A 19286-nucleotide genomic window follows, 5' to 3' on the forward strand; every position below is an offset into this window, starting at 1 on the left:
AAGGTACCTGGAGTTTGTCTGGTTTACTGTTTCAGTAACTCATTCAATCAAGAAAATGGGATTTCTCTTTCTTTAAATATAGTAGGCTAGATATCTAGACAACTCTCTCCCTCTAAAAGCAACTAAAAATGCTAGATATAAAATAAGAAAATAAACAAACCTTAAAAGTATCAATGAACTAGCACCAAATTCTTAGGCCAGTGACTGTTAGGCAAGAATCCTCAGAGGTACCCAGAGCTCTTAAGCTGATGTTCACCCTGAGAGCATTTGTCCAACAAAATGAACAAAAGGAATGTGAGGGAAGATAAGAGCCCACACATATTGGAAGTTAGATGAAGACCCAGCTCCAATTAAAGCCAGAGCTTCCGGTGCCTACAACCAAGTATAACAGAGATGAACAAAAAGTAATTCTCCCATCTCCCTGACTCCTCATTGATCTGAGGTGGGAGATGAAGGTGTGTGTTAGGAAGAGGAGATTACAGGAGGGGAAGCAAAAGGTATAAGTAGTCCCTCACTTGATTTACAGAGTATCTCCTTCAGAAGAGCCACAGTTGTTCTAACAAGCTAATTTCTTAACAGCACAAGTGCAATCAGAAGACACTAAAATGCTATCTTTAATTATTAAAAATACTTTCAACCTACAACTGTATTCATGGAAAAAATAGATTTCAACAATAAGAGCAACAGAATAACCACTAAAAGATTAAAAGGAATTATTTCATAAAGCAACCAAACCAGAAAGACATGAAGAAAAAAAAAACAAAAGCACAAAATAAGATAGCAGCTATGAATACAGCTACACCAACTACAAAAAACATAAATGGGCTAAATAATACAGAAAAACTGTAAAGCAGAATTTTTTAATACAATATTAAGAGAAACATCAAAAATAGTTATTTGGGGTGCCTGAGTGGCTCATTCAATTAAGCATCTGCCTTTGGAGAAAAAAAAAAAAAAAGCATCTGCTTTTGGCTCTGGTCATGAACCAGGGTCCTGGGACTAAGCCCTACATTGGGCTCCCTGCTCAGCAAGGAGGCTGCTTTTCCCTCTCCCTCTGCTGCCACTGCCCCTGCTGCTATCCCAGCTGTGCTCTCTGTCTGTGTGTGTCTCTCTCTCAAATACATAAAATCGTTTAAAAAAATTTTTTTAAATAAAGTTATTTACCTAGAAAATCTAAAAATAAGAGAATGGAAAAAGATACACCAGTCATATCTAGCCCAACAAAGGATGGTATAACTAAATTATAAGACAGAATAGGCTTTGAAAAAAAAAAAAAAAAGCATTACTGGTGATTTTTTAAGTTTTATTTATTTAATCTCTACACCCCACATGGGACTCAAACTCACAACCCCAAGATCAAGAGTCATGTGCTCTACGAACTGAATCAGCCAGGCACCTACTGGTAAATTTTTAAAGTAACAACATAATGATCAAAATTTCAATAAGCAAGGAAAATATGATCTAATTTTTTATATATCTAATAACTAACATTCAAAATACATAAAAGCAAAATACAAAATTGCAATCATATCAAAGAAAGCATTTCAAACATCTATCTCAGTAGCTGATAAAATAAACAGTCAAAAAGCAATCAGTATAGATATAGAAGATTTATATCCCTATCTATCAGATTAACAAGCTTGACCTAATGTAAAGGAAAAAACACATTATTCCAACAATGGTAGAGTTTGCCTTTTTTTTTTTTCCCCTGGAGTATACAGATATTGAGTCATGAAAGAAGTCTCACACATTCTAAAGAACTGAAATCATACACCATTTCCTCTAAGCATAATACCATAAGCTAAAAAAAAAGATAAATAGAAAAACTATAAGCATAGGCATTAAACGAGTAAGATACAGCAGAGCTATAGGATTTGAAAGTACAAAACATGTAATGGGATAAAAATAAGTCAAATATGAATATTTGCACAGAAATCCAACCAACATAAATCCTTGAAAGGTATTATAAATGGTATTTCACCAGTTCTTGCATACTGAATTCAGCAAAGCCAAACTCTGAAGCCTCCCCTGTGAAGTTACCTGCCACAGGAGGAGAGGAGATGCAACTTCACCCTTGCATGGAAAATGCCATGCTTTGTGCCTCTTATCCTACACCACATCTCTGGAAGCCGTCTGTCCCACATGAGCCGTCAGGATCACTTCCTCATGCCATTCTCAAAGGTTCACTTTAAGACATATTAGGTAACTCCATCCTTACTTACTATGCCCTTTTGCATCTTACTGAATAGCATTCAAAACATTATAGAGAGTGGCTCTCTACTCCTCCCTGTTGGACAGATGGTCACATCTTCTGGTACAGTGCTAGCCACACCCCCAAGACACTTCACCTTCTGGTGAAGGCCAGAGTAAACGGATTTGGCAGTATTGGGTGCCTGGTCACCAGGGCTGCTTTTAACTGGCAAAACAGATATTGTTCCATTTAGTGAACCCTCCCATTGACCTCAACTACATGGTCTACATGTTCCAGTACAATTCTACCCACAGCAAATTCAATGGGATAGTCAAGGCTGAAACAGGAAACATCGTCAATGGAAAGCCCATCTCCATCTTCTAGGAGGAAGATCCAGCCAATATCAAATGGAGTGATGCTGGTGCTGGGTATGTTGTGGAGTCCACAGGAGTCTTCACCATCATGGAGAAGGCTGAGGCTCACTTGAAAGGTGGTGCCAAAAGGGTCATCATCCCTCCCCCTTCTACTGATGCCCCCAAGCTTGTGATGGTCATGAACCATGAGAATTATGGCAATTCCCTGAAGATTGCCAGCAATGCTTCCTGCACCACCAAATGCTTAGCCCCTCTAGCCAATGTCATCCATGACAACTTTGACATCATGGAGAGATTCAGGACTCCATGCCATCACTACTATCCAGAAGACCTTGGGAAGCTGTGGCATGTTGGACAAGGGGCTGCCCAGAGCACCATTCCTGCTTCTACTGGCACTGAAATAGCTATAGGCAAGGTCATCCTTGAGCTAAATGAGAAGCTCACGGACATGGCCTTCCATGTCCCCACCTCCAACCTGGTCCTCTATTAGTAGTGAGTACCCAGAAGGAACCTGATGTTGAAGCACACACATTTCTTAATAAGGAGATTAAAATTAAACTGTTAAAATTACAAAATCAGAAAATATAACTGTACATTTTAAATTTCTTTATCAAAAGCCAAGAATTTTAACTCTTTTTTCTCCTTTTTTTTTTTTTAGGTACCCTATTATCTGAAAGATTTCAAAGATAATATATATGGCTAACATCTCTAGTACTTCTAATTCAAGCCCAGTCTTTTCTAATTAAATACATAAACAATTTTACTACTAGTTTTCTTTGTTTAAAAAAAAAGAGAGAGAGCGCTCTAATTAAAAAAAAAGAAAATGAAATTTCCTCTTAGGGGCACCTAGGTGGCTCAGTTGGTTAAGCATCTGCCTTCAAATCAAGTCATGATCCCAAGGTCCGGAGATCGAGCCCCACATCGGGCTCCTTGCTCAGTGGGGAGCCTGCTTCTCCCCCTCCCTCTGCCTGCCACTCCCTCTGCTTGTGCTTTGTCAAATAAATAAGTAAAATCTTTAAAAGAAAAAAAAAGAAAAATTTCTTCTTAAACTAATTTTGTTACTTCAAAATTACTGAATAAGCTATTATTTAGAAATAATATAATAGGACAGCCACATGCAGAAGAATGAAATTAGACCATTTGGGGGATGCCTGGCTTCTTCTCCCTCTTCCTCTGACCCTCCCCTCACCTGTGCTCTCTCTCTGCACTCTTTCTAATAAAGACTCAGAGGAGCCCAATTCAGAAGCTCATGGAAGACCATCAAGAACAACTACCCGCCTATATAAGAAATATCACCAGGTGGTGCCCAGACCTTAGCCAACACCAAACCACGAAAGAGTAACACATTTGGATTGAAATTCACAACCTCTGGTCCCAGTTCAAGGTCTCTGAAAAGCCAGCCCCAATTCTGACAGTCTGTCAGTATCCCCTTGAATACCTCTTCTTCCATACTATCACACTCCGTTTTCAACAGTCACACCAGATCTTCCTACTGTTTGGGGGATCCACCATATGTCTCCTACTCTCTAAATACTTGCCCTCTCTCCACCTAAGCATTGATATCTGTAACAAGGACAAAAACATCTGATTTGCATCTCTATCAACATTGTTAAAGTTAAAGAAACTGTGTTCAGAAAATAGGCTGACTGTTCAGAAAACATTGTCATCATACCTTATGTAACTTTAAAAAAAGAAAACCTACTAAAAGCTATCTTGAACTCCTGACAGTCTCCATTTAAGTCCGTAACTTCTTCTCCCAAAGTGCATCCCACAACATGGCATAAGATAAGGTTGGTATGTGGGCAAATTTCTTTGAAAATGTTGCATACACAATCCCACCCCCAAGTAGAGTCACAGTTACAAACTCTGAAAAGCGTGCGCGCGCGCACACACGCACACACACACACACACAAAAACACCTGTTCAACCTTGTTTAATCCAGTGTCTCAATATATTTGACTAGAAAATATTTTATTTTTATAACATAAGTATCTCATGGCAAAGCCAATTTTCGACACATAATGAACAAAAGAGTTTATAATTTAAAACTAAAGTTGGCTTCTAAGAAGTCTACATATCAAATTAAAATGAAGTAAAATCTGTACTGCTTTCTTCCCAATGCAGAAATTAAGAGAAAGAAAGAAAAGAGGTAAAAACCGGTTTTTACCAGGCCCATAAATCAACAAGACACATTACTAAGTTTTGATGCAGGGGAAAAAAAAATTCAGTAGGCAAAGCAAAACAGCATCTCACTATATTTAAAACAACAGAAATAGCACAGCAATGTGAATATACTCAATACCACAGAACTATATACTTAGTGGTTAAAGTGGTTAAGTTTTATGTTACATGTATTTTACCAAAAAAAAAATTTTTTTTTTTTTTACATCCAAAGAGAAATAGGACAAACCACATTCTTGACGATAAGGTAATGCAACTTCGTTATTTTAACAAAGAAAAAAGGGCAATTAAATCCCACCTACCTGAAAAAGTTAACTATCTCATAAACAACCCTGGATCCAGGAGAACTAGGGATTATCAATAAAATAGCAACAATGAAACACTACATGTCAAAAACTAGTGAGATACAGCTAACATTAAAGGGAGAGAAAAATTAATAGCTTGAAATGTCTTAATGACTACACAATGATACCAAAGCAAATGAAGTTACAAAAACAACAATAAAAGTCTGGTTCAAAGAACAAAGGATAAAAAAAAAAATCTCTCCTAAAAACTGAAGGCAGGGCAGTAACTTAGTTCATCTTTACCTTTCCTGTATCCAGCTAGTACATAATATATGTTTCATAAATGTTACCTGTAAAGAATGAGACCTACAGCTGAAAGAGTTAACTTAAGCAATAAATACATTAGCTGAATGTCACCAAGAATTCAAAAGAACTTGTTACTTTAATTCAGTTTTTTTAATTAAATGTGTCATTCTATTATTAGTCTCCTCATTGAGTAGGCCTTCCATTTTCTATTACTATGAACTAATTCTCTTTAAATTTATTTACAGATGTATTCTTAACATCCAAATAGGTGAACCTGAAGAGGTGAATGTAAAATACACAAGGAAAAGGAACAAAGATAGATAAGAAACTCTTGAAAAAGATGTTAGTAAGGGAAAACTCCCCATGTACTTAAAAAAATCATTAAATAATATAAAGTATTAATTTGGATAGTACAGAACAGAGACAGATAATACACCAACAGAATCAAACAGAGTCCAAAAGACACTGATGTGACAGGGGACACTGCAGAGCAGTGGGGAGAGGGTACCCTTCTCATTAAATAATGCTGGGAGAGGGGCACCTTGGTGGCTTAGGGGTTTAGAGTCTGCCTTCAGCTCAGGGTGTGATCCCGGGTCCTGGGATCGAGTCCCACATCAGGCTCCTCACAGAGAGCCTGCTTCTCCCTCTGCCTATGTCTCTGCCTCTCTCTCCCTCAATCCCTCATGAATAAATAAAATCTTAAAAAACAATAAATAATGCTGGGAGAACTTATTACCCATATATTTTTTAAGAATATATTTTAAGAAAATGAAAAGCCCAACCACAAATCACAAAATATCTGTAACACATATAAACAACAGAAGATTAATATCCAGATACATAAAAATTCCAGTGCATGGACTGCCATGACCTCTGCAATTTGTTCAAACAGTTCAGAAAAGAGGAATAAGTAAATAATAAATGCATGTAACATGAATATATACAGCTATATTACAACAAAGGAGAAAAAAATGTTAAAAACTACTGAAACTGATGGAAATAAAGGTCATCATTATAGTTTTCTTTCCTTTTCTAATATTTCAAATATTTTATAACAATAAGGGAGGCAGTGTACCAAATTCCTATAAAGCAATGGGAACCAAAAAAAAAAAAAAAGATAAATAGAAAAGGATGGTGATCCTATTAGTAATAACAAAAATGAATATTAAAACTATTGAGAAAATAATTAATGTACATGAAATTGACAAAAATTTAAAGTCTGACCATATTAAATGTTCAAGATGTAGGTTAAGGGATACTCCCATACCCTACTCCTGGGAGTGTACTGATATACACATGTATCTGTGTGTACTGACACATATTGAAACAACATACTACACAGTAGTATAAATGAATGACTGTTTTCACAATTAGCATGTATCAATTTCAATTTAACTTTGGAGCAGAAGAATTAAGTCTCCACAGGATTTGGTGCCATTTATTTATATGAAGTTTAGCCTTAAGAACCAGTCAACGAAATATCTTGCAATACAGGGGCACCTGGGTAGCTCAGTTGGTTAAGAATCCAACTCTTGATTTCAGCTTAGATCACAATCTTAGGTCGACCTCCACATTGGGCTGGGCATGGAGCCTGCTTAGGATTCTCTCTCTCCATCTCCCTCTGCTCCGCCCTCTCAAAAAGGAAATGGGGGAGGGAGGGAAGAAATATCTAGAAATACAAAGATGGAAACACAATAAAGAAAAACTTGGGAATGTTTATTATGAAGTCAGAATAGTGGTACTCCTTGAAAGAGCAAGCTACAATCCAAGAGAGACAAAGAATTCTCTAAGACCCCAGCCCCTTTTTTATTTTCAAGAAAGTGGGTATATCAAAGTGTGTGCTTTTAACCATACATATAAGCATACACATAAATTTCACGAAAGAAGAACCTACATTCAGAAATAGCAGTGGGGGCTGGGAAAAGTTTTCCTACCTGGAAAAAAATTTTTAATTTTTGAAGAGGCTTAAAAATCATTTACTTTCAACTATGTCCTAAATACATTAGACATATATGTTAAAGAACTGCTACAACTGAGTTATTTTTGTAAAGACAGAAACCCTTTTTTAGGGGGAATATAATCACCCCTAATTTATCTGTCCTACAGAAACCATGTTAGAGTTCAGATTTCCCCCACTATTCAAAAGTACCATGTTCCTGTGAAACCTTTCCTAAGCCCCAACCGGGTAAAGCAAAGAGCAATTACCATTAAGTTAAACAGTCAAGATTTTGAGCATTCCTAGACTCCAAAAATAACCTCTCCAGCTTCTCTGATACTTAGCACACATCTTGTTAACAGATGTAGAAAATATATCATGACAAAGCACAGTCACTCAAAGATATGACTGAAACCCATGGTGACTTGATGCTAAGATGCTAAGTATAGTAGTTCCAGGGGAAGGAAGGACCTTGGTAGGGGCAGGGGGAGGCTTGCCTGGGTAACAACTCACTGCAAAACAAACCCTGAATGCTATTTTTGCTTTTTGCCCTTTTTTGTAGAAGCAGAGATACTCTTCCCATTTCTTTCAATTAGAGAAAGGAAGCACTGTGGGTCTTTTGTAAAAGTCAAGTGATGTAACGTGAACTTTTAAAAAGTGAGGGACACCTGTTTGTGCTGTCCAAGCACATACTTAACTGCCTTTCAGATATACAACAAAATTTTCATAAATTAGAGAGTCCTGGACTTCCCTCCCTCTTTATGAAAAATACACAAGACCTGTCATACATACAAAGGCAATAAAAGGTACACATGCTACTAAAATACAAAATAGAATTATTAAAAATAATTATTTAATAACAATATACATGGGACACCTGGGCGGCTCAGCAGTTAAGCATCTGCCTTTGGCTCAGGTCATGATCCTGGAGTCCTGGGATTGAGTTCCACATCAGGCTTCCTGCATGGAGCCTGCTTCTCTCTCTGTATCTCATGAATAAATAATTTTTTAAAATCTTTAAAAAATAATAACAATATACATGGATAACAGACATTCTTCTTCCTATTACATGTACAATGATAAACACAGGAGGGGACAGGGAGAAGATATTCAATCAAGGATACAACCGATGGTCTAGAATCAATCATCTTTTATTACACATTAAGCTAACTTCTAAAAATTAAAGTACAAAGTTTTTAAAATTTCTTTACACTGTTGAGAAAGTTTCTAGAAGACTCTTTTCTCCCTTGAGCTCCTGTATTTTGTTCTTTCACACTTAAATGCTTGACATCTTCCACTTTGTATCTTTATCTTATCTCCTACAATAGGTGAGATGTATGTATATGTGAATAGTCACCTTCTTCATCTCTGTCCCCCAAGTGTGCCTGGCTTGAGGCCTTGAATGATAAACTGAAACATGTCTTTTGACTACAGATAAACATGACTTAATTCTTGGATTATTGGTAAAGTACAATTTACCAGCTTTATTCATAGCCCATAATAACAGCTGACAACGCATTCAACCCTACAGGCTAGGAAGTGTTCAAACTTCATTTCTGGATCACTAGGGGGAAACCCTTGCAGAGCTCTTTTATACTTGGAACATCATTCCATTTCCATACCACGCAGCAAGTAATGAACTCAAAAGGAAGATGTTTATTGTGACATATTTTTTCATTCCTTAAGGAATGTCTTTTGCCTATGGCTTTGCCTTGGGTGAAACAATGTCAAATGGTTTAAAGCAAACAGAAATTGCAAACCTTTTAGGTCAGCTACTACATCCTTTACATAGTAACACACAGGAGCTACTTCCACCAGTTGGTTAGTTAGCCAGCTGGCTGGTTTTCAGCATGAGAAAGACTGTGAATAAACTGGGGTGGGGGGGGTAGTCACATAATAAATACCATTTAATATTAAAATGAATGGATACTAGTGGAAGCTTCCTGTTTCTGAACCACAAAATGGCAACCTGACAAGATAATCATGGGGCTTTGAGGCTCACAGAAAATCCTCTGCACACACCTTGCTCACTAAACTGGTATATCAGTAAGTTTAAAAACAGGGGAGGATGAAGAATATGCTATTAAAAAGCTACTTATGTTTGTGTTTGCTATCATCTTTTAAAAGGCAAGACATTTAAAAAGTGAAGGAGAAAGCTACTTCATTTTTACACTTGCTCCATTGTAGGTCACTTGCTCATGGTGGCTTGTCGGGATTATTTAAATTCAGGAGCAATACTTGGTTGACAAGCTCCTGCACTGCTGCAGGCTACAAACCGCACACAGTGCCTGAAGGGTTATTACAATTGAGGGTGTCTACAGAGGACAACAAAGGAGCCTTACCCCTTCCCGAAGGCACCTCATTAGCACTGTGTACGCAGCCAAGGGAACAGCCCAGCATTCTCTAGGGTTCTTTTTTTTTTCTTCCTAAAACGAAGTGGAAGGGAAAGCAGTGAAGCTAACAGCACAAAAGATATTATTAACCCGTTCAAGAAAAAGACAGTTTCAAATACACAAACTACCTAAAACTTCTAAATATTCTATTTAAAGTATTACTACCTGACAATTCTGACCCAGTTAGGGGTCTTTTTACTACATTGTACATACAAAGTATTTCTCCTCTTTCTCATCATATTCTATGATGTTCATCAGACCCCCTCATCAAAAGCCAGACAAAAAGAAGTGAAAACTGACAATATGATCCAGTTGGTAGAGAAACTACTCTATTGATAATTGTAGATGATAATACAGATATTCCTACCTAAAAGGTAGTACATTATCTAAAATGATTTGAAAGCACAGAATACACAGCTCTGGGGAATATCTCAGGAGAACCCATAAGTACAAGTGAGAGCATATTACCTAGTAGGGCAAAATGCTAAATAAAAATAAGCAAATGTAATTAGCAGGTACACTGATTTTAATGATATTGGCAATGATTCTCTCACAGAAGAACCAAATTAGAGTAATAACCACTAAAACCCTCCTGCAATGTATCAAATAAAATCAAAATATAAATCAGGTACCACACAGAAAGGTGAGAAAAATTAATCTCTTTACAGCAAAAGAAATTTGGTTTTGGCCATTGTTAAAGAAATATTTAAGACTGTCTAAATTTTAGAACTGGTACCTTAACTGATCCAAATGTTTTTTTCCACCTATGATGAGAATTATGGCCCATTAAAACCATGTCCTTGATTAATCACAGAATTCTACACACAGTCAGGGCACCTGAGTGGATCAGTTGGTTAAGCATCTGCCTTCAGCTTAGGTCACAATCTCCCGGTGCTGGGATGGAGCCCCAGGTCAGGCTCCCTGCTCAGTGGGGAATCAACCTCTTCCCTCTCCCTCTGCCCCTGCCCCCACTCATTCGCTTGCTAATAAAATCTTTTTAAAAATCCACACAGTAATAGTCTAGAAATTATCCCAAACTGCTGCTCCAGCTTAAAAATCACTAATTCAGCACTCAATTTCCAAGCACAATTTACCTCCCTCCCAGCTCACTTATTCAAAACTTCTATCACATTCTTTCTGTAATTTATCACCTACCCTCCCCCTCCAGCCACTTAAGACTCCCTAGAGTCTATTATTTAGTCACTCCAGCCAAAAGCCTGAACACTTTCCTCTCTGACATGCCCTTTTCCATTCTCTGAGTAAACCAACCCTGGGGGGCGCCAGTGGCTTGTTTTCTCTAGGCATGTGCTCAGGCAGCTGGGCTCACAGAGAGACCATGAATGACTCAGGATCACCAAGTCCAGGGACCCTCAATACCACTCTGCAGCCTCCCATTCCTCTATGACCAATTCCCTGTTCGAAAGGACAACTTCGCACCTATGATCCCCTCAGCACTACACCTACCTTCCTCCTCCTCTGAGATCATGGAAGTCCTAAGAACGGAGCTCCCAGCATTCCTACACCTGAACCCATCTGCTGTTTACCCTCAGTGGTTATAACCAGAGAGGCTCCTCCACCCCTTCTATGTGGGCTCAGGATCCCATTCCCAACCTGCATCCTTCAGGGTCATTAGGTTAGGGACTATTCCATACCACCCCTACATATTCAAAGCCCACTGGGCCCTTTCATTTCCATTAGAATAGGCTAACTATCCCCATCTTCCAAACAGGGGCCTTACAGCCTCCACAATTTTACACAAAGATTATGGCTTCATGTCACCTCTCCCAGCTTCCTCATCTCCTGCTAAACTCTCAGCACAGTCCAACATGCCTTCAGACTCAGTTCAAAGTTAAGTAAATAAGTACATAAAAGAACTCTCTGCATGTCTCTGCCTTTCTGTGTGTGTCTCTCATGAAAAAATAATTAAAGTCTTTAAAAAAAAAATAAAGGAAAAGAAAAAAGAGTTCTTGTTGAGTTTCCAGTGACTTCCATGTCACTCAACCCAGCAGGCTCATTTCCATACTCTTTCAGGGACCATAAACTATATTCGGCCTCTTGCTTTCTCTTCCCTGAAACACCCTCTTCTCACTCCTTACTTTGCTCCTACTTTGCTTACTCACATTCAGGTTCAGAATCTTTTCTTATCATTCTCCAGTGTATTCGCCACCTTTAAACCAGTCATCTTTTTTGGCATTTAAACCAGATGACATCATTACCCTTTTTTTTTTTCTTTTTTTTATTTTGATAAATTTATTTTTTATTGATATTCAATTTGTCAACGTGCAGAATAACACCCAGTGCTCATCCCGTCAAGTGCCCACCTCAGTGCCCGCCACCGAGTCACCCCCCCCACATCCCCTTCCACCACCCCTAGTTCATTTCCCAGAGTTAGGAGTCTTTCATGCTCTGTCTCCCTTTCTGATATTTTCCACTTATTTTTTCTCCTTTTCTCTTTATTCCCTTTCACTATTTTTTATATTCCCCAAATGAATGAGACCATATAATGTTTGTCCTTCTCCGATTGACTTATTTCACTCAGCATAATACCCTCCAGGTCCATCCACGTTGGAGCAAATGGTGGGTATTTGTCGTTTCTAATGGCTGAGTAATATTCCACTGTATACATAAACCACATCTTCTTTATCCATTCATCATTACCCTTCTTGAGAGCCGTTGTGACTTCCCCTTGCTCACAGCATCAAGACAAAGAGATCTGACTGACTCAGTCAAGGAGTCTTTCCTGGGGTCATGATCTTGGGGTCCTGGGATTGAGCCCCGCCCCCTTGCTCACTTTCCTCTCATCCCACTGGTCTTAGTGCAGGGTAACACATTATAAAAGCACCTGCGAAGTACCAGGAGTTCTTCTAACAATGGCCACAGAGCCTTGAGTAAGACAAATATTCTGCTTGAAGCATGCTTAGTGGGGAAACAAGAGGAAGAGGAATGGAAGGAAAGGGAGAAAGAGGAAGAAGTAGGTAGAGGAGGAGGAGGAGGAGCAAACAAGACAAGTAAGTCCAGATGGTGAGGACTGCTATAAAGAAAGCCAGAGCAGAGTAAGGAGCTAGAGGAAGGCCACAGACAGGGTGGCTCCCTCTCCTACTGCACAGTGCAGTAGGAGATGGAGGAGGAATGTCAGTGTGTGCAAAGAGGCAGAAGGCAGAAGAGCAGTGAGACCTGAGGTCACGTAGGCACTGGGACAACAGCCCACAAGGCCAACAATGCAAGTGATGGGATTTGGCTGTGACCAAAGCAAGACAAGAAGCAATGGAGGGCTCTGATGAAGGACACTGAACTCTCTGTAATGGACACAAGAATAAAGCAAGGAGACCATCACGACAGTCCAGGTGAAAGGTCATTAACAGTGAGACAAAAAAAAAAAAAAAAAGCAGAATAGAAATAACTGGGCTCAAGGTAGGAGGTATCCTTGATTTAAAAAAAAGAAACCCATAAACTGTAAGTATGTTGCCTCCTAATGTCCTCTGTAGAATCTACTCTGGTCTTCCATCCTCAAACTTGTCACCTTTGCTCTTCAACTTTGCACTATTTGCACAAAGAGAACCAATAGGACAGGGCTTAGGTCTCTGTATTATACATAGTATGTATTATCCCTTCAGGTCAGCACTGATCTGAGATCTTAAGGTTCACATATATCCACAAAGGGACAATTCCACAAAAGCCCTCATCTTATGAAACGTTATTGATTTTTTTGGATCCAGGGATATAACTTCCTTTTCTAGTTTGCTATCCTAAGTTGTAGTCAAATGCCACAAATCATCCCTTTATTAAAGTAGCCTTAGTTTATATCAATTAAAGCACATACCAAAGAAAACAATTCTCTAGATCTACTTTTTGAAACAAATAGAAATAGGATTCTGTATGATTCCATTTATAAGATTTTAGAAAATACAAACTAATCCATATGACAGGAAGTGAATCAGTGTTTGCCTGGGAGCAGAAAGAGAGACGGGAGGGAAAGATTACCAAGTGTATGGAGAAACAGGTAGGGATGCAATTAGAACAATTATTTACCAGGGAATAAGGCACATAGGGAACAAAAATAGGAAAGCCACAGTCCCCCATATACCCTTCTTGACTTCCTAGTTTTCTAGCTTCCTGAATGTGTAGTCTCTCAAAATATAAAACTACCTAAGAACAAATTCATACAAAACTAGATGTACAAAAGTTTTATGAACAGAATGAACTAACTCAAATGAAAGTATTTCTTAAAATAGAAATATATGGAAATACCATTTTTGTGCACTGGAGGACAAAACACCAACAATATACTGATACTTTCCTAATTGACACTTCGCTCTTCCTCCGTACACATGCTAATAATTATTTTGTTCAGTAGAATTCCAAATATGCAGAAGACTCAAAATTATCAAGGTAACAGTACCTCCCAATTTGATCTGCATAGATCAATGCAATTTTTTAAATGATTTGCGGAATTGGGCAAGCTGATTCCAACATGCAAAGGGCCAAGAATAGCCAAGACAATAATGGGGGGAAAAAAAAAGAGGACAGTTTGCTGTATCAGCTACCATTATTAATTGTGGAGCTAAATGATTTTAAATACTGATGTTTTATAATAATTATGATAATTGCCTTAAAATGATGATTGCCTAGGAAGTCAGCTCAGCTTTGATACTAAGGATACTCAGATTATACATTTGAGCAAGATCTCAGGTTATACAATATTTGAACAAGATCTAGGACCCAAAACATCACAAATGTAGTGAGAGAACTTCCTGATCAACTACTTCTTACCAGTACTTCCTTAAAACTCAGTATTACCAATTTTTATAGCAGCAATGTACACAAGAGCCAAAACATGGAAAGAACCCAAGTGTCCATTGACAGATGAATAGATTAAAAAAATGTAGTATACATATACAATGGAATATTACTCAGCCATGAAAAAAATGAAGTCTTGCCATTTGCAATGACATGGATGAAACCAGAGGGTATTATGCTAAGTGAAATAAGTCAGAAAGATAAACACCATATAATTTCACTCATATGTGGGATTTAAGAAACAAAACACATGAACATAGAAGAAGAAAAGGAAAAATAAGATGAAAATTGAGAGAGAGGCAAACTATAAGAGAAGCTCAACTCTAGGAAACAAACTGAGGGTTGCTGGAGGGGAGGGGAGTGAGGGGAAAGGATAATTGGGTGCTGGGCAATAAGGAAGGCACTCATGAGCAGTGGTTTTTTGTTGTATCCAATTGATGAGTCACTAAATTCTACCTCTGAAATTAATTTTTAAAAAAACAAACCCTCAGTATCAAATATCTTATAATTTATCATTATCAACATTCATAGAAACACTAATGAAACATTAATTTTTCTTTGTTGAATTCAATAGCACTTCATATTGCAACTTAAGAAATAAGTCAAATTCTATAGTCACAAACTCTCACGGACAAGTTGAGCTCTATTTGCACAAAGCAGTATTTTTAACTGAAATGAAGCTTTTATACTCAGAAAACCAATGGCCTCATCTTCAAAGAGTCAAAGATGGCAGCAACCTAAAAAAAAGTAGTTTGAGGGACATTTGGTCGATTGGTTTTAAAATATGGTGTGAGAATTTCCTATACTTTGTGGGATGCACTAGGAGAGGGACCATGACAGACAAGGAGACAGACAGACAGACACTGATAGCCTTTCGCTTTCAAAGGTAAAATTTTCCCCAAGGTTTCTTAGGTATGCTCTAAGGGACAAAGTCAAAACAACTTTTATAGGATATTAACACTTGTCAGCCAGAATATGTTAGAACACATCAAACAGCAGTAGAGTTCCTCAGATGGCCTCACCTGGGTGGCTACAAGGTAGATCAGCTCCCCAAGCGTTGGTAAGAGGCACTGTTTTAGTTTGCTATTCCTGAAGTTTTCCCTAATTAATTCAGTTAAGACAGCAATTGCCTGAAAAGGAAAAAAAGTATATTAGTTCACATGTATTTCTCAGTTCTTTAACCTGTATGTAAAAGACCTGACACTCTACAAAATTTGCCCTCCATTTTTAAGAACTAGTGTCCAAATTATTTTCAAAATATGAGACTTATTCCTGAAAAAAATTAGTAACTATCCCAGATGAAGGTAAAAATATATTCAGTAAAAGAAAGGCACATACATATAGCACTTTTCAGTTACCAAGCACTTTCACTGTATTGCTGATCCTACAAGGCAACTATTGCTCCATCTCTAAAGACAGGAAAGGGAGGCTGAAAGACAAACAGCAAGTCTCTCTGTCCAGTTCACTTGGACAGCCAAGATCTAAGCACAGATTTTACCAGGCTAGAGCCTACCATCCTCCAGCACACCCCAGTTTGAAAAATTCTTACACTGCATGAAACTTTTAAATGATTCTTCTAAAAATCTGAGAGAAGGAAATGTTATACCAAAGTTTTGAGATAATCCACTTTGAAATTCAGCAGGATATTTTATCAGATCCAGTTAAGTTCATGGGAGTCATGCTAAGAAAATTACATACATATGCTCATTGCCAGAATTCATACACCAGAACACAAATTAGTCAAATCACAGTGTGACCATAAAGTAGAATAAAGTAGATTCAAAATGATACATGTAGAATGGCCCCATTCTGAGATGGAAAAAAATGTATATAAAATAGTGCACCCCAAACAGTGTGATTCAAAGTATAGTGCACAGATAAAACTGTTTCTTACTGTCAACAAAGATTTAAGTACAGAAACTGAAGAAAGCATTTAAAAACTTCCAGAAGAATTTGACAATGCCACAACTTCCAAGCACGTGATCATGGGCCTCACTCTGTAAACAAGAGTGTGGATGAGTTGGACCTGCATGTGGGGTTACTGCACAATAGCCATGCACTGGAGGAACACTTGTTGATGTGGTATTTTTTAAACAGCTTTATTAAGTTATAACTGACAGAATAAATCACATATATTTAAAATGTACAATTCGGTACATCTAACATATGTATACATCTATGAAATCACCACCGCAGACAAGATAATACCTCCACATGTTACCTCAAGTTCCCTTGGTAATCCCTCCATTTTGCTCCCTTTCTTCCTTTCCCTGGACAGCTATTGATTTACTTTCTGTTATTAATTCACATTTTCTAGAGTTCATGTAAATGGGATCATATACTATGTATTCTTTTTGCTCTTGCTCTGTTCACTTAGCATAATGCTTTGGGGAGTCACCCATGTTGTAGCATATATCGATAGTTTGTTCTTTTTATTATTGAGCAGTATTCCCCTGAACAGATATATTGCAATGAGTATCCCTCACCACTTACTGCCTCACACAGAATGAACCCTCTATGTGAAGTGAGTGAGAAGGAAAGGTAAACGTAAAATCACATTAGTGCTTGCACCAGGTCACTTCTACAGTCTTCCTTTTCCTTGACCTTAACTAATCATCCACTAGCATTACATCAAATTATCTGATATTAACAATATTCAGACTTTGGGGGGTTTTATTTTGTAACCTACAAAAACAGCAATTCATTACCAGCATACCTACCCCAAAAGAATGCTAGAGGAAGCATTCCAAAGAGAAAAATGATAGAGGAAAGAACCTTGGAATTATCAAGAAGGAAACAAGAACATGAGAAGCAAAAATATAAGTAAATATAACAGGCTTTTCTTCTCTTTTTAGGTTTCCTAAACTATGTTTGTTGGTTGAAGCAAATATTATAATAATGTCTGCTTTGGCTCTAAATATTTAGAGGACATATTTACAATTATATGAAAATGAGGGAAATAGGGGCAGCCTGGGTGGCTCGGTGGTTTAGCACCACCTTCTGCCCAGAGCATGATCCTGGAGACCCGGGATCAAGTCCCACCGGGCTCCCCGCATGGACCCTGCTTCTCCCTCTGCCTGTGTGTCTCTGCCTCTCTCATTCTCTGTGTCTCTTATGAATAAATAAGTATTTTTTTAAATGAGGGAAATTAAAAGGTTGAAAAGGAGGTAAGTTTTCTATACTTCACTTAAACTGGTAAAACGACAGGTTACACAAAAGTCTACACATATATATTATATGTATGTTGTATATCTAATATCTAGAACCAGTAAAATCTATACAGATACACTCAAATACTATAAAAAAATCAAAATTATAAAAAATGTTCAGTAATTCATATAAAAGTAAAAATGAAAAATAGCAAGAAGAAGAGCAAAATGGTAGACTTAGTATCAAATATATAATTATATTAAATGTAAATGGTCTAAATACAATTTAAAGAGTTCATTTAAGGATCCCTGGGTGGCGCAGCGGTTTGGCCCCTGCCTTTGGCCCAGGGCACGATCCTGGAGACCTGGGTTCGAGTCCCACATCGCGCTCCCGGTGCATGGAGCCTGCTTCTCCCTCTACCTGTGTCTCTGCCTCTCTCTCTCTCTCTCTCTCTATGTGACTATTATAAATAAAAAAAAAAAAAAATTTAAAGAGTTCATTTAAAATATCCAACTTTAAAAAAAAATAAAATAAAATAAAATAAAATATCCAACTTTATGCTATCTACAAGAAATATCAAAGATGGTGATATAGACAAATTGAAAGCAAATATATATGTGTGTGTGTGTATATATATGTATATATACATATATATATACAGCAGTAATCAAAGCAAAACAGGAATGGCTATGTATATATATATATAGATATATAGATATATAGATATATAGATATATAGATAAAATATCCAAGTTTATGCTATCTACAAGAAATATCAAAGATGGTGATATAGACAAATTGAAAGCAAATATATATGTTTGTGTGTGTGTATATATATATGTATATATACATATATATATGTATATATACATATATATATACAGCAGTAATCAAAGCAAAACAGGAATGGCTATGTTAATATCACACAACAGATTTCAGAGCAAAGAGAATCACCGGAGACCAAGAGAAATATTACATAATAATAAAAGGGGCAATCCACCAATGAAATATACCAATCCTAAATGTGCATGTACCAAACAGTTGTAAAATATGTGAACCAAAAACTGACAAAGTTATAAAAAGAAATGAACCCCGAATTATACTTGTAGACTCCAACATCTTCTTCTCAATAATTGACAAAACAAGTGGGCAGAAAACAAGCAAGACATATCAAAAGGACATTACACATACAAATTTGGCAACTTAGACAAAATGGGCCAACCCCTTGGAAAACACAGACTATCACAATTCACTCAATATGAAATAGAAAGCTATTTGCAAATGACATGATTGTCTTTACAGAAAATACCAAAAAATCTACAGAAACAAACTCCTTACAACTTATGAGGCTAGCAAGGTGACAGGATAAAATATTAGCATTCAAAAACTAACTGCATTTTTTCATATAAGTAATGAACACATGGAAACTTAAATTAAAAATGCCATTTACAATCACTGCAAATGTTAAATAGTATAAGTCTAATAAAACATGTATAGGATCTATATGCTAAAACCACACAATATTGTTTAAAAGAAATCAAAGAAGATCTAAATAAATGGAGAAATGAATTTGTGTGCATGTGTATGTGTGTGTTGTATTTTCTGTAATTATGATGTACTGACATCTTAAAAAAATCTTTCTGACTGGGGAGAAACTGGCCTTCCCAAGGGTAG

General features: G+C 37.2%; 1 protein-coding gene across 2 annotated transcripts in view; it reads right to left on the minus strand.

Annotated features, from left to right (window-relative positions):
- ULK4 (unc-51 like kinase 4) overlaps positions 1 to 19286 on the minus strand; it is a 589543-nt gene that overhangs the window by 467565 nt on the left and 102692 nt on the right. For both annotated transcript variants that reach the window (XM_026000954.2, XM_072726539.1), the window contains exons 18-19: positions 15485 to 15592; positions 9615 to 9698 (exon numbers count right to left, since the gene is read on the minus strand). In XM_026000954.2, the coding sequence (XP_025856739.1) occupies positions 9615 to 9698; positions 15485 to 15592 (192 nt within the window). The remainder of the gene's footprint in view (positions 1 to 9614; positions 9699 to 15484; positions 15593 to 19286) is intronic.

This window comes from Vulpes vulpes, chromosome 11, assembly GCF_048418805.1.
Source record: "Vulpes vulpes isolate BD-2025 chromosome 11, VulVul3, whole genome shotgun sequence".
In the NCBI taxonomy this organism is placed as follows: Eukaryota; Metazoa; Chordata; class Mammalia; order Carnivora; family Canidae; genus Vulpes; species Vulpes vulpes.